This window comes from Antedon mediterranea, chromosome 2, assembly GCF_964355755.1.
Source record: "Antedon mediterranea chromosome 2, ecAntMedi1.1, whole genome shotgun sequence".
NCBI lineage: Eukaryota > Metazoa > Echinodermata > Crinoidea > Comatulida > Antedonidae > Antedon > Antedon mediterranea.
Genome location: NC_092671.1, coordinates 23,900,976 through 23,917,891, shown reverse-complemented (window position 1 = coordinate 23,917,891; position 16,916 = coordinate 23,900,976). Strand labels below are relative to the sequence as shown.

Genomic DNA, 16,916 nt, shown 5'->3' with positions numbered 1-16,916 from the left:
CAATGGCACAAGACTCATCAACTACTGCTCTGACTTCAAGCTATGCATACTGAACACCTGGTTTGACCATCCAAACGTTCATCGGATCACTTGGCATAGCAACGATGGTGTTACAAAGAAAACACTAGATTACAACATATGTGATCATTGGTTGAGGAAGTATGTTACTGACACAAGAGTCTATAACAACTATTATCTTTCGTCGGATCATAGAATCCTTGTGAGTAATATGACAACACCAGCCAACAAAGCAGCCAGGTGGAAGAAGCATAAAAAGAAAAAACATAGCAAGAGAGTAAACTTAAAGATCGAGAAGTAAGAAATAATGTTAAAACAAAGATAGAAGAAGAAATTAATAAAACTACTTCTCCTGAAAAGACAACCACTACATCAACTGAGCGCTATACAGCACTTATGACAATGCTAAATAAGGCAGTTGAAGAAGTCTCGAAGAAAACAAGAAACCAAAATGCTCATCCCTGTGATGGTGATGAAAGACTACAACAGCTTATAAAAGAAAGAAAGAATATTAACAAAAGCACAGTTACCTACAAAGAAGAGGAGATCAAGGCTATGCAGAAAGCAATTAAGATAAGGGTGACAACAACGTCAACTTACTAGATGCAACTTCATTGGAACTTCAACAGAAATTTATAATTCCCAGCAATGTTTTAACTGTATATATGAACTGTTTTATAAGTTGTTTTGTGACTGTGCAATTTGGTAGTAGTCACTCTCGTACTGTACATTTAAAAGTAACACATCCAAGTGCCAACTTTAAGTCAATGGCTACCAGATGTCTCTGTGAGACGGTTATTTGAACCAGTACCAGTACCAGTACCAGTCAGATGTGTCTAGTCAAATCTGTATAGGAATGAGTTCAAATTCAATATTTAAGCAAAATGTAGCATAGTTAAATTAAATTTTTTGGTATTAATTTATTTTCTGCCTTGTACCAGTTTCCACTTTGTTCTATGAATTCTTATTTTACTATTTTACTTACTTCTTGTGCATTGAGAATGACTGATAGTTTTTCACTCATGTAAATGGAGACATTTCTCAAGAACTTAAACAGGAATAAGAAACTTTTTCATCCTAACTGGTAATGATAACGTAAAAAACATCTAATAATGGAGAATGTGACGTTAAATTGTATCTACAGTGTGCATGTGGTGTTACTGGAACCTGTCGTAACCCAGAGGGTAGTTGTAACTGTGATGGAACAAGTGAAACCAGCACCGATGTTGGTCGTATTATTGACAAAGAAGTGCTTCCGATTACTGCCTTTACATTTGGTGATTTGGGAGGTTCGAAATATAGCATGCTGAGACTAAATTCTATGAAGTGTGGTCCCAAACAATTCAGTAAGTGTAAATTTGAAATATTTTTTTGGTAAAGAGGTTAAATTGTGTTTATATAGATCTTGTTAGTTTTGTTGTGGTAACTACCATGTACGATATACTGTACAATATTTTTTTTTAAAAATAGGCAATAAAACGTGTTGTATTTTAAGTTTTCAATTTGGTCTGTTGAATTAAATTTATGCATTGCTTATCCTGCTTCCATCTTTTATGTCATTAGATATTGAAAGTGATTGCACTATGCTGCATAATTCAGGTGAAGATCAAGATGGTTCTTACTTCATTGATAGTGATGGATCTGATGGTTCTGCTCTGCCACACATTGTCTTCTGTGATATGACATCATATACAATACCTGTCACCATTATCAGCAGTAACAGGTGAGTTTATCATACACCTTCCATTTGTATAGTATATCTGTTAAGTGATTTTTGTTACAAGTGATTTACACAACAAGATGTATAATTATACATACTGTAATGTAATAGTAGAGGTTTTTACTGTATTGAGAGATTCTATTTGCTTGGTTGCAATTGTATTCATACTTTATTCAACTTCGTACTTCTTCTAATACAATACGATAATCTCAGTGTAACAGTGTATAACTACAAACAGTGTAGACAGGAATAGAGGATCGTAGATGATGGTGTGGATGAGGTGTGGGTCTGTCTCTGTAAAGTGTGTCTGAGGAACTGTGAATAATGTGTCTGGGTCCTGCAGGATAGGGTATTTTAGCTTTTTTCCATTAGCATATCTCATTACATCAGCCTAGTCTAGCTACATAGTAATGGTATAATAATGATAGGTATATCTGATTAAAAACTATCATTCTTTAATTGTTTTACAATTGGAAAGGTTAGATACAGTAAACTCCATTCTTCAGGAAACTAATTGGTTCTAATATTCTTGAAAAACAACTGGTCAATCTCTAAAGGGGGATGTTTCTGGGTTGAGTTTTCTGAACTGTTATATGGTTATAAGTCCAATTCTATAATATGGTTAAGATTTGTAATTATATAACTACATTGCAATCATTTTCCTTAAAATGCCTATACATAATATTCTAGATACACTATTTTATTCTGCATAATTACAATCGTCATTAACATGCATATACATAATATTCTAGATGCAATATTTTATTCTGCATAATTTGTAAATACTTTGTTTCTGTAATATTCAAGAGTAATTACCTTCTCCTAAATATACTCTTCTTTCTGCACAATCCTACCTAGAATAAATTATAATATTCTGTATTATTATTATTTGGGTGTCTAAAAAAAACTCAGATCTAAGATATATCTTAAGTTTTCTAGATCTAGAAAACTCAGATCTGAATTTTCTAGATCTAGAAAACTCAGATACCTGACTTTTCTAGATCTAGAAAACTCAGATATCAATATCTGAGTTTTCTAGTTCCAGAATGGAACTAGAAAACTCAGATCATCAAGTGATTGGGTGGTAGGTCATTTGGATCATTCCATTATTAATCAGAATGTAGGTCATTTGAAATACTAGAGTATTATTAAAACTGATTACTGTGCGTTTTCTTACTAATATTGGAACTAGAAAACTCAGATATTGATATCTAGATCTGAGTTTTCTAGACACCCTTATTATTCATGTACAATTAAGATGAGCAACCAACTTTGATCAAACCAAAGTGAGGATGAATTAAAGACTTATTATAGACATGTTATATAGGTTATATCAGTTAATAAATGAATTAGTAATTTATTTTATTATGGTTTATATTTTTATTATATTTATATATTCACAGAGAAACTAGCATCCCTGTTGGTCCTGGAAATGGAAATGGTCAAGACTTTGTTGAATATATTACCACTGATCAGTACATTTTGGAACTGATTGCCCGATCAGCTTTCTGCTCGCAAGAGATTTCAGTACAATGCCACAACATGCGGTTGTTTAGTACTGAAGACAAACAAGGTTATTGGAGCACAACATCTGGTCAAGAGGTCTATTCTTGGGGTAATGCAAATAGCATGGAAAATATGTGTGGATGTGGGGTGACAAAGACATGCAGTGACCCAGAATATAATTGCAACTGTGATATCCCTGGTGGAGAATGGACAACAGATTCTGGTATAGATATTTTTTTCCCTAGTACTGTAAATCATAATAATATAATAATCGTATATCATCAATATATAATTTGACATTTTTGTCTTTTTAACATTTCATATAGATAAGAATTAGTTTGTTTGTTTTTTTTGCATTTATGCATTTATTTCATGATATTAATTTTTATTTTAAGTAGTTCAACTTAATTTATCCATGGCAGCCCAGATAAACACCTGGTTGCTTGGGCTGTGCAAGATTTCACATATCAGTTTCGATTCACAAACTACAAAGTGAACATAGTGTAAATATTATTATTCAAATAGCATTTATTTATTTTTGTTAGGATTAATCATCAGTATGGAGCAACTACCAATCAAGAGCCTCACGTTTTTGGATTATGCAAATGAGGACAGCAATGCTACTTATTCTGTTGGCCCACTTAAATGTGCCACTCAACAGTTTGGTAAGAAAATAGTACTGCTTTACTAAATAATTGCTATATTTGAAATATGATTTGCATTCTTGATTTCATCTAGACCTCAAATATGATTATAAGGTTTCTAACACTTTTAAACAAGTTTCAGACAATTAAACCTATGTCTAGCAAAATGTACAGTTTGAAACGGAAGGAAACTAATACATGTTGTATATGGTTTTGTTTAGTATAATATAGTAAATGTTGTTGTTACCGATTGTATTGGCAATTAATAAAATTGTTTATTTTCAGGAATTGAAGCATCATGTCAAACATATCGTGAAAAAGGATTTGATGAAAGTGGAACATACCTTGTAGATCCTGATGGTCCTGATGGTAAGTTACATTGCCCTATAATGATGCTTTACTATCATTAGCTCTCTTGTCCTTCAGGTTATCAATGAAGAATAAGTAGGTACTGGGTTGACCATAATGTCATGTATTGTCTCTCATTTGTTTCACAAGGTGTCCCCTGAATAGAGGTGTCCCAAAGAAGGGTTCTTACTTTATACACATATTCTATACAATGTAATGAATATTCTACATTAGGATACATTTTAATATGTTTCTTATTCATGGGTAACATTATTAGGTACTACTTATTTTATAGCTGGATTGTCACCGTTCCCTGTATACTGTGAAATGCATACTTCACCAGACTATGGAGTCACTGTTATTGCACACGATTCTGAAGATACTGTAAGTTACCCAGTATATATAATTTATGTTAAGAATAAGATGGTTGCAATTAGTTTTCACTTGTTGGTTCAGTTTAGACGTCATCGACAAATTATTTCAGACCATAGACACGCATCTGGAAACTTGCAACCCATCAGACGCGTCTGTCCAATGCAGAACCTCATCAACGGTCTATTATTAATATTCATGAGCTACCCAAGCGCGGCGAAGACGCATCTGTGTGATTGAAACCCGTCTTCGCTATTAGTAGGTAAAACAATAGAAGACGCGTCTGGGTGATTAAAACCCGTCTGTATTGCTTGTATAGTGAAACAATAGATAGAAGACGCGTAATACCGCCTATTTTGTTAACCAACCTTGGTATCATTTCACAGAACCAACAAATCCGAGACTACAGTACAGAAAGAAATTACTGCTTTGTATCTACGCGTAACCTTTCGTAGCCTACGCGTAGGTAGATCGTAGGTCATTGTTCTCTTGAACGTAGCCTGCCACCCAAAAATGGTTAATATGTATTTACAGTATTTTCAAATTATTGCAATACTATATCTAAAGGTTTTAAGTTTATCCACATGGACCCATAAATTTCTTGTGTTAAACCAAATAATTATACTGAGACTGAGAGATTGAAATGTTCCATTCATCGCAACTCAATACATTTGTATAAACGTATCTTAAATCCATCAAAATAGTATTTTTGTTAAGAAAATCGGCCTGTCTTCAACATTATAATGATGTACTCGAGCTGTTCAACTGGTTTTCAGCTATTAAAAACAATTATTGTAAATGCGAAGCATCCTCGTATTATTGTGTGCGAGTATTTTTCAAGATGGACATCCATTAGACAGTGTATTCCACACGATCGGAAAACACCTCTATTTGGGGCAAATTGTTGTACCTAAATTCGTTTTAATTTTCAATAACTATTTATCTAATTCAATTTAATTAAAATATGTGCAATCGACTTATCTCTCAGGCTATATGTTATTGAAATAATAATAATTCTTATTAAAAAGATTGAATACCCAGGGGATGGAGAACCAGATGTAGAGATAGGATACATTGCCACACGTGAAGAGATTGAGGCTGTTAAAATTAAATCAGCTTACTGTGGTCAAGAAATTGAATACACATGTAACAATTCACCAATACATAATGGAGGTACAGTAATTAGTAATAATTTAAATTGTATTGTCAGTTAGTAGTACTATAACACAACTGTAACTGTCTATAACACACCTAACTGTAACTGTCAATTGTTTGGTTAACTTTGTAATTTGTTTTTAAACAATTCATATGGTCTTTCCTTTTTTGAAAGAATAATTATGGAAATTTAACATAAAAAGCCGCAATTTCATATTTATGTTTAAAATAAAAATATGTAGATAGTAATTACCAGTAACTTAAAACTAGAGGTTAAAATTACTGAAGCACTTTTCTTTATTAAGTGTTTACATGTTGTTTTATTAGATGTTCTATCATTACAATTTAATGGTGGTTGTATATATTTTATACTTAATAATAAGTTCAATAACATTATAATTACACTGATATTCATGATTTCTCAGCTGACCAGTTAACATATTGGATTCATGTGGACAATGCTGGTATTGAGCAGACTGGATTATATATGCATGGTTCAGATGGTGACAGTTGCTCATGTTCTGTAGATGAGTCATGTGAGGAGGGTGAATCTAAATGTAACTGTGATGCTAATGGTGCAAGGTATGTTGTATTTGATAAATGTATTCAGTTAATCACTGCTCACTAAAACAACTCAACAAGAACCTACAATGTGAATGAACATACTGTATGACAAGACAATAACTATAATAATGTCTCTTTTTTTTCATTTTTGTTCAGCTCTGACTCGGGAACCCTGGAGGATAAATACTATGGAGAAAACCCAACAGATATGCTTCCGGTGGATAAAGTACACATTGGATCTGCTGGAGGAGCAATCACACTTGGACGATTGAAATGTTGGGGTAAGAACATGATAATTTGTAGTTTAATTTTTTTTTCCATCTGGTGATTTTTGTTTATTAATTCTTCTTATTTTGTATTAATACTGTAATTATCAAATTTCATTTAGAAATATGGCCCACATGCCACCATCATGTAATTGGTAAACCTGACAATAGGTGGGGTGATAAACTCATTGATCCAGATGGTATTGATGGTGAAGAACCATTTATTGTTAAATGTGAGGGTCACACAACAGTTGTTGGAATAAAGGCTAATGATAGTAAGAGCATTGATCAGAATTCTACACCAGGGAAAGGATTGTATTGCTCTGAAATTAGTTACAAGAATGCCAATACAGCACAACTGAAGGTTTGTTGATTCTATTTTATCTAAGTATTCAATTCATAATTTCTTACTCTCTTAGCAATCTCTTTATACTTTAAAATGTTTACACACAAATACAACAAAGTAAAATGAACAAGGTGCAACTAACTAACTCCGCTTTTTCTCTTTGAATAGAACAGGTCACCAATTCTGTCAATTCATAAATGTTCATACTGAATTGTATGTGTGTATTGTACTATTTGCATGGCCTTATAATATCTAGAATCTTAAACCACTGAATAATACAAAAACAATCATATTGCAGGCATTAGCTGAAGTGTCAGAATTTTGTTCTCAAGAAATAACTATGTCATGTTTGAATGCACCATTCATTGTGAATAAAAATGATGCAACTGCTGCGTTTGCATGGTGGGTTAGCCGTGATGGAACTAAAATGCCAGGTACGGTAATAGTACAAAGTATGATATTCGTATTTGAAGTAATCATTCTTAATTTGATTCCACTTTCTGTACTTCGAAATAATATTGATACATAATGTTAGTATCTTTATTTATATAACACCTAAATAAATTCCTGTCATTTGATTGAACGATTGTGGGTCACATGGTGTGCAATAGTATGCACTATTGAAAAGTACTTTTTATCGTGTACAAAAAAAAAATCTTTTCGCATTTGGAAAATATTTTTTTTAACTATTGCTTTTGAAATACAACAGCGCCACCTATTTTGTACTTTAGCCGTGAAGATTGAATTGAAGGGTATGACTGGTTTCGCGATGGAATTACATTTTTTAGAGATATATGTATTAATTAGACCAAAAAAAGCTTTAAGTTAGCTTTAGATTGTTTGTATGATTTTGATTAATTAATGGGAACATCTCAAAAACATGTGAAGTCGTTGAAAAAAACAGAATTAGCCTAGATGAGTTCCTGTCGAAGTTTTGTAATGGTATCGCTGCCTTTCTAACCTAGCTAGGCCTGTTAGTACTAGGCTAGGCCTAGATACTTTTGCCTTGCTAGGCCTAGGATTGTTTGGTTCTTTGTTGACATAATTAACACTACAGTAGGTGTGTTTATAAAATCCAAATCAATATAATTTTTAATATATTATTAAAAACCAAATGTTACTGTTTCAATCAATGTAAATCAAATATAGGCCTGCCTACCCTTTATTCAATCTGATTCAAATGACAGGAATCTATTAGATGTTATAAAAAACAAATAATGAATGTTTTATATTCGTATAATGGTATAAAATAATGGCATTTGGTGAATGATGAAAGGTTATATTTCATCATTCACCTCGTTGAAATATAACCGTTCATCATTCACCTAATGCCATTATTTGTACCATTACACTCATTCATTATTTGTATAATGTTGTTATACATTATTTCAGGATGGGGAGGTTCTAATGATGGTCCAAGCTGTGCATGTGGTGAAACAGGCTTCTGTGCTGGTGGTATGAATACTGCATGTAATTGTGACACAGCTGATGGACAAAATCAGATTGATAGTGGCACATTCATAAACAAGGAGCATTTACCTGTTTCATCAGTTTGTCTTGGTCTTGATGATTCTATTGATGGTGATAAGATGCAGTCTTACAATATAGGAAAGCTAAAATGTGGACATCAACAATTTGGTAAGACTGGAAGGTTACTATAAAAATTACACATCATATCAAAATAAACTATTCTGATCAAAATTAATTTGTTTGTCTACATCTTGTTTTATTTATATGAAAATGAAAAATTCACTCATCAATAAATAAAGTAGATTATGATACATAGTGCTTCACTGAGTGAGGATTACCGTTTTTAGTAGAACCCGGGTTTTCAATTGATGCTGTGTTTGAACAATATACTGATTTTTTTAGGCTAAATTATATTACACATACAGTATTTGTTTACTATTGTACTGCATCTGTATTTTAAAGGTATTTACCGTGACTGTGAAGAGATTCGATCAGTTGGCAGAATAATCACCACAGGGCCACAGATTATTGATGCGGATGGTGAGGGTCCAGTACCTCCCTTTACCATTCAATGTGAAATGATGGAGCATCCACCTCTTGGTATTAATGTGAGTTTCAAACTATATAATATATATATGGTAAACAAGACAATTGAAACACCAAAATACACAACATTGTAGTAGTAGTAGTTTATTTAACTTTTTTGTGACTAATGCTAAATAATTTCATTTTGTTTTATTGATCAGATCATTCAACATCACAGTCAAGGAAACCTGTCTGTGCCTTCAGCTTCTGATGAAACAGTTACTCCTGAGTACTACCATGCATCATCACAACAAATAGATGCACTGACAATGTATGCTGAGTACTGTGTACAAGAGCTTGAGTACCACTGTGATGGTGCACCGCTATCACTTGAGGAACCGTATGGTTGGTATAATTTCGATTTGGAACATCAGAGCAACTGGGGTGGTAGTTCAGTACCTGTTGGCTGTGGCTCAAATGGTGAATGCAATTGTGATGGTTCTGCACCTTCATCTCTAATAGATGGTGGCCTTCTGAGAAACAAGACGATGTTACCGATCTCTAAAGTTCAAATGAAGCAAATACAGTCTTCCCAATCTGCTCATTTATCAATTGGTGCACTGTATTGCTATGGTAAACATTTTTTTTTTTTTTAATATGCTATGTTAGGATAATTCCTTTCTGTAAGTTATCTCCAATAAAGTCGCTTAATTAAAGATTAAAACCTTGCTTGTAGTAATCTGTACCTCATAGTGTTGATGTTATATTTTGTGCTCACCTGTCTACCTACCATGAGTATGTACTCAACATTTATACTAATAATTTATGTTTCTACTTTGATAGGTTTGTACAAAAATTGTGAAGAAATCCGAGTAGCAGGCAAGAACTATGATCCATTATACAATGATGAATATGCTATTGATCCAGATGGCCCAGGAGGTGTAGACCCATTCAGTGTGAGATGTGAATTCAGAAATAACATGGGTATCACTGAGGTAAAACTTGCAACTTTTAACAGTATAATATTCTTTCATTTTTGTATTTCTACAGGGGAGCATAACTTTTCATCTCAATTTTGATTAGAGAACAGATTACTACTTTTAACGTGCTTTTTATATATACTGTACAATTTGAATAATAACTACATCAACATCAAACTTAAAGGTGCTAAGAATTTAAATTAATAAAAAAATCACTGTTTATTTATTTATTACCATATTATATTATTATATATAATATTACATAATACATAATAAATTTATAATAATAAATATTGAACGCTTTGCTCTAGTTGCCAAATGACCATTTGAAATCATACATCATTCATACTCAAATCAATGTATATTTTTTTCAATGAAAGTTTAAAAATAACTTGTGTTTGTTGGAGGACAAAATTAAACAAATATTACTGAATTAATTAACGTATTATGAATTATTAATAAATCTGACTTTAAGAAGAAAATTTTAATTTAGCGGAAAATTAAAATTTTTCGTGAAGCAAGATTGATCCAGCACCTTAAGTTTACTTATTTTATATCCATAGGTTGAAAATAATATGCCTGAAGAACGTGAAATTGGTGGAAATATCAGAATTCATTACAACTCTGGTGATGGTGGTTCCAGCTACAATCAGATTCATGAGTTAGTCAAAACATCTGCTTTCTGCAGTCAGGTAAGAATTCAAAATAAATCAGACAAATCTCTAATGATTACAAAACATGTTCATTAATTAGACCTTTGAATAATAGTATTAAATTTGGCACATAATGGTAACTATTTATATTTGAATAAAAAGAGAGACAACAAAGATAAGAATGTAAGTACTTTCACAAATCAGTTTGAATTAATACATTTTATTTTTCAGGATATAGCATATGAATGTAATGGTGTTGGTCTTCTTAACAACAACAACCCATTACAAAACTATGCCAAAGACTATTCAAAGAACCCAATCACAACCTGGGCTGGAAGTGATGTCTTCGGGTCTGAAGGTTGTGCATGTAGCCTTTTAGGTACCTGCAATAATGAAGAAAGCTGTAAATGTCAGAGCCTAGGGAATACGCATGAAGATGGTCTTTTTACTAACAAGGACATACTACCAATTGCGGGCTTTCATTTTGACAATATACCTGAAGAAGGAAGTGGAGCGATTTCGCTAGGAAGCATCAAGTGTGCTCCTGATGAATTTGGTAGGTCTGATAGAACAAAGGTAGAGAGTACCATATTCTAAGGGAGATGTAATAATATAATGTAAGGCTAACAGCCCACACATCAGACGAGTGCCTTTGCATGAATTTATAACACTTATTTTGACTCTTTATAAATGTTATAAAAAGTGATGTTAACATTTATTAATCCCTTTTTTAAATGATTTTATAGACTTACCAACTGATTGTGAAAATGCAAGAGTCAGGGGATTAAGAAGTGGAGCAACCCTAATTCAACCTAACAGTGCAGTTGATCCATTCCTTGTTTATTGTGATATTAATGAGATGTTCAACAACCATGGTGTAACAATTATTGGACACAATCGTGAAGATCCTCAACGTATCTCAAACAATCAAACAAATATCACATATACACAAGCAACTCCAGAACAAATCAATGCTCTTATAAGCATATCAAACAATTGCTTCCAACCTGTCAGGATTGACTGTGTTGCAAATAGTGTAAGTTTTAGTTTTATTTATTTTATAATACTTACTTCTATTCATTATTTATCCAACATTTGGCACAAGAAAATTTCCATTTTCAAACACCACTTCAACAACAACACTTCAAAACAAAATTTTGTGATGGGTTGTGAGGTCTCATAAAATGCTATGGTGTGACATTTTTAAAAGTGTTTTGTCTGTATTATAGTTTGGTATCACAGAATGGCTAGATATTGATGGGGATTCTATGCAGTACTGGGGTGGTAAGGCTAGTGGTAGCAAATGTGCTTGTTATAAAAACAGTGGTGGTTGTGCTGGACTTGAAGATAACTTGGATGCTACAAGGTATTTAACTGAAATTCTCAACAAAGTTATACAGTAACCTCACATTTTTTTAATAGTTTTGAATGTTTATTTCGGTATCATAAATATTTAGATGGCATTATTGCAAATATTATTTATTATTAACCATGTAAATATAAGAATAATATTGAGCATTATAAAATAAACAAAAATACAACTAGATTTGAACTCATCACTTTGGACGAGTTAGGTTATCCGCAGCGCAAACGCTATATATATATACCTATATATTGTATACGTACTACATACAGTGCAGAATAGGTGAAAATAAAGGGACCCGCCTTTTCATCCAATTAAAAAAACATTTTTTTTAACATAATGACGTCATCGCAATTTTAAAAATGGTAAATCATGCGAAAGATAATTGATTGACCTAGACAATATAAAAAAATAGGGGGAAATGGAATATGGATAAGTGGAGATGCGCTCTATTAAATGTGATGAGCTATGATGAAAGAGACAAAAATCCTATATTTTATATTCGATTGGCCATACAATAACGTCACAATGTCCGGTTAGACATATTGATGCATGATCCGATATCTACAACTCATCTACTTCCATAATTTGTAATATCAATAAACTTCACCATGTATTTTAGAAACTAATATTGACAAATTTTGTAACTTTTTTATCAAAAACATGCGCAAATTGTCCAATTCTACAATTGTTTGAAAGTTGGTAAAATTACTAGAAAAGGCTGGACAAACATAAATCACGTGAAAGTTGTTAGCGCTATGTGCACACCGCGCGCGTAAAAATTTACGAGCACATGGGAATTTTTGACATGCTCAAAATGACATGAAATGCGTAGAAAGGTGATTTATAGAAATTGATTTTTCGCACTTCCAATTTTTAAATGCGCGCGCATAACTTTCTGTGTAACATGCCAATTTTATTCTTAGAAAGTTAGCGCATGACATAAATTACACTTTTTCCAAGTTTCGATTTAAATTGTTTTATGGTTTTGGATCCAACTTAAATACCCAAAATTAATCAAATCGCGCGTAACTTACACTGCACGACTCTAAAATCATAAAACAAAGTTTCTTGCACATCTACAGCTACAGGTTAATCTTATGACCAAGTTACACAATCTTATGTTGGCCAGAATTAAGGATACGCTGCGAACAAAATTTGTGCAAAGAAAGAAGAATAACATAGAAAAAAAAAAAGGGGGTTATCCGCCAAGTGCGGATAACCAATTAAATTACAAAACATAGAACATAGTATTAGACAAACATTATGACATTCTACAAAATGTACAATTGCAATTACAGTATACAGTTATTTAGAATTAACTGTCACTTAAACAACTCCATATCTTTTATAATAAAATGTGAACTAATGAAAATGTAAATGAATAGCATTGTAATTTTATTCTAGGGCGTGTAACTGTCATGCTGGTGATGGTAGAAACCTTAAAGATGCTGGATTATTACGTGTCAAAGATGATCTTCCTGTTGCTCAAGTCTCATTTGATGATGGAAGTGCAGGAAGTTTGAAAATCGGCAAACTGCATTGCGCTAACAGCTATATTCGTAAGATTCAATTTTGTAGTATGTAAGAGTAATTACAACAATGATTTGAATAGGCCATTTTGCGGTTTAAATAAACAAAAATAATGACTTAACTTATAAAAAGACAAAATAAATGGTTAAATTCAAAAGAAAAATTATTTTTATTCATTAAATTACAATTTCTTCAGGTAAATCATTTTTTTTTTCGATCCTTTTTTTTCCCAACTATTAAAATGGCATTAAAAAAAATTAGTTTATATTATTGTTTTATGGGGACAATAGGGAGTTTTCGCAATCTTACGAATACGATAACGAAAACGGATACGTCATGCATACTTATTCGTTTTTCTTAAGCCAGTAAAAATCTGTTTCCCATGGCAACGAAATGTTGCCGTCCAAAATATGACTGCGGTAAATTTTAGCAAAGCGCAGGTACGTGTTGCTTGGTGCTTGGCTGCCTAGGCCTAGCGTAACATCAAAGCGCGTGAGGACTTTAAAAACTGCTATTTATCCAAATTGACCTGGCATTTTAGTAAATTACTTTAGTAAATTACTTTCAATAAAAGTATAATTATATTATAATCATGAATCATTTCTGATTCAAATGCAAAATGTGCAAAATAGATCAAAAACTATACTCGTTTTGTAGTTATGACTGGTGATATTCGTCAACACGAATACGCTTTACGAATATGAAATGGGGATGAGCTAAAAACTTTCACAAATGTGTGACGTATCCGTTTTTGTTATCGTATTCGTAAGGTTGCGAAATCTCCCTAATATATCTTAACATTAACATTTTAAACAAATTAAAGGTGTATAATAATTCATTATCTTAATACCCTATTCAGACGAAAGAAAAATATTGGCCGAGCGGTTAAGACAGTGGAACCGTAATTACGTAGCCATAACCTTGGCAAGGGTTTGAGGCTCACTCGCTCCATGGTTCTGGTGGTAGAACAAGTCTTTTTGGATAAGGACTATAAACCATAGGTCCAGTGTACACATCTAGCTCATGTGCACTTTAAAGAACCTAGTACATCTTTCGAGACGCGTAGGGGGGTACCCTGGTGTACTAGTCCACACAAACACAGGCACTGTGCAATTGGGACTGGACTGTTTTAAAGGTGTTTACCACCGGTTGGTCCCATCCTTCACTAATGTACATACATCTTAGTGAGAAGTTGAATAAAGAATAAATAAATATATATGTTACAATTCTTAAAAATGACGCACATTTGTTATGTTACTGCATGAACAGATGTCCTTCTATTTTGTTGTTTTGATGTTAGGAAAATAATTGCTTTATTCAATTACAGCATTTAATGAATGTGAAGATGATGGTTTCAACGATTGCCACGTTAATGCTACATGTTCAGATAGAGGAGCAACTAATGGATATGCATGTACATGTAAACCTGGTTTTAATGGTAATGGAAGAGACTGCTTTGGTGAGTATTTTTTCAAAATCTGTTACATGTCCAATCCAAAAATAGTATTAATAGTATAATTTTATGATATAAAATTACTAAATACTAACTCTGTAGCAAAATGTTTAAATTGCAACCTATTGCTTATTTTTATATTTTCTTATTAAATACTGTTTTAATGTTCAAACAGTTTTACCTGTATAAGATATCACAAAAGTTGGAATGAATAAGATTTTTAAAAATCGGCTACAATTTTTAAAGTTAGTTGACAAACAAATTTAAATTCTTTTCAATACTAATTCATTTAGACAATGATGAATGCAATGACCCCAACAAGCAATGGTGTCCACCAAAATCTGTGTGTACCAATACTATCGGAAGCTACCATTGTCAGTGTGATGATGGTTATAGAGCTGTTGATGAAGACACTTGTGACGGTAAAATATTCAATATACTGCTCTTGCAAATTGAATGTATCTTTATGTATTACTAATACATTATACAATTATTGACTGGGTAGATGGGCATATTTTTTTTAAATATGGAGTTGGAGAATATAATATATCCCTGGATAAAACCCCAGTCAATATTTGTTTTATATACCACCAAAAAACTTACTTTATCATGTGATGCTCTTTCAACCAATTGCTATATGGTAAAACTAGACCATGTCTATTAACAATTAAGTGTGGTATATAACATTGTTCATAGCAGACAAACTCTTGCTTTGTATTTTATATAATATAGATAATTGTTAGAGTCACTATTTAATTGCAAATAAATCATACAAGGCAATAATATTAAAAATGTTTTATTGTCTGCTTACAGCTTATGATTGTAATCAACGATGCATTGGTAAGTTAAAACCATTTTCTAAAAACATTGCTAGATTGTATACATTGCATGATATAAAGTGTAAAACCTTTTTATGAGTAGGGGATTTCCTTTTTTTTCCTCTGTAATTCTGGACTTTTTTTTTGTGGACTACTGTCCAAATAACATTAATATTCAATTGATGTTTTACTGAATTATTGAATACAATTTTTAAATATATTGGAATTGATTATTTAGACATTAATGAGTGTGATGAAGAACTGCACAATTGTCATCAGAATGCTTCCTGTAGAAATACAATGGGCTCATTTGTATGTCAATGTAACTATGGTTACAAAGGTGATGGACGTACTTGTCAGGGTAAGTTTAATGTCTGTGAAATTGAAGTTGCTTGTCACAATAAACATGCATAACAAAATAATAAGCAGACTTCAGTTTTCTGCAAATTGTTGGAATTGTAATGATATTGGAGCACAAATTATTAATTTGTAATACCTTCGTTGCACAGTTTCTATGTTTGTATTTCTTTGTGCTTTAAAGCTCTCAAAATTAATAATGGATTATTTTTGTTTTAGAATTTGGCATCTGTCTTGGTTTTGGTGATCCTCATTTCCGTAACTTTGACAGACAACTGGCACATTTCCAAGGAACTTGCCGTTACACAATGGCCAAGAAATGTACTGCTGATACCACTGATGGACTTCAACCATTTGATATATCTTCCAAACATCATGGTGGAATGAGACGTGGTAAACAGATTGCATACATCAAGGATCTTACAGTTGAGGCATATGGCCAGGTTTGTATTGCATATGTCTACTTAATTTTTTTTTTTTTTTTTAAATTAAATATTTTCTTTGCTTTCTCCGATGTCAATCTTGAGTTTCCTTGAGTTTAAACAATTTAATTCGTTGTAAATAACACTCTTAATTAATTTTTTTAATGAAATTGACATTTTGTTATCAATATATCCTTTGTTATTTTTATACAGCAATACTTTCTTGGTCAAGGAGGAGCTGTTCAAGTTGATGGTGTCAATATAATCCCACCTTCATACCCACATGAGGGTGTCACCATTAAACGTGAAGGAATATACACGGTATATTTTGAATATTTACAAAATAATGCATCAATGTTTTTAAATTACACCTAGATTAACTAAATTAATGATATATTATAAT

The 16,916-nt window shown here is 32.3% G+C and overlaps 1 protein-coding gene across 1 annotated transcript in view; it reads left to right on the top strand.

Moving 5' to 3' along the window:
* The window catches only part of LOC140039369 (uncharacterized), a 203,269-nt gene that overhangs the window by 125,339 nt on the left and 61,014 nt on the right, over window positions 1-16,916 (top strand). Inside the window, exons 158-183 of the mRNA XM_072084972.1 lie at window positions 1,163-1,364; window positions 1,582-1,741; window positions 3,142-3,467; window positions 3,790-3,909; window positions 4,174-4,257; window positions 4,532-4,620; window positions 5,637-5,781; window positions 6,189-6,345; window positions 6,484-6,608; window positions 6,716-6,957; window positions 7,238-7,373; window positions 8,332-8,577; window positions 8,872-9,017; window positions 9,156-9,567; window positions 9,778-9,929; window positions 10,478-10,606; window positions 10,799-11,123; window positions 11,314-11,603; window positions 11,797-11,933; window positions 13,338-13,492; window positions 14,791-14,922; window positions 15,210-15,338; window positions 15,730-15,756; window positions 15,973-16,095; window positions 16,311-16,534; window positions 16,727-16,834. Coding sequence (XP_071941073.1) covers window positions 1,163-1,364; window positions 1,582-1,741; window positions 3,142-3,467; window positions 3,790-3,909; window positions 4,174-4,257; window positions 4,532-4,620; window positions 5,637-5,781; window positions 6,189-6,345; window positions 6,484-6,608; window positions 6,716-6,957; window positions 7,238-7,373; window positions 8,332-8,577; window positions 8,872-9,017; window positions 9,156-9,567; window positions 9,778-9,929; window positions 10,478-10,606; window positions 10,799-11,123; window positions 11,314-11,603; window positions 11,797-11,933; window positions 13,338-13,492; window positions 14,791-14,922; window positions 15,210-15,338; window positions 15,730-15,756; window positions 15,973-16,095; window positions 16,311-16,534; window positions 16,727-16,834 — 4,521 coding nt within the window. The remainder of the gene's footprint in view (window positions 1-1,162; window positions 1,365-1,581; window positions 1,742-3,141; window positions 3,468-3,789; window positions 3,910-4,173; window positions 4,258-4,531; window positions 4,621-5,636; window positions 5,782-6,188; window positions 6,346-6,483; window positions 6,609-6,715; window positions 6,958-7,237; window positions 7,374-8,331; window positions 8,578-8,871; window positions 9,018-9,155; window positions 9,568-9,777; window positions 9,930-10,477; window positions 10,607-10,798; window positions 11,124-11,313; window positions 11,604-11,796; window positions 11,934-13,337; window positions 13,493-14,790; window positions 14,923-15,209; window positions 15,339-15,729; window positions 15,757-15,972; window positions 16,096-16,310; window positions 16,535-16,726; window positions 16,835-16,916) is intronic.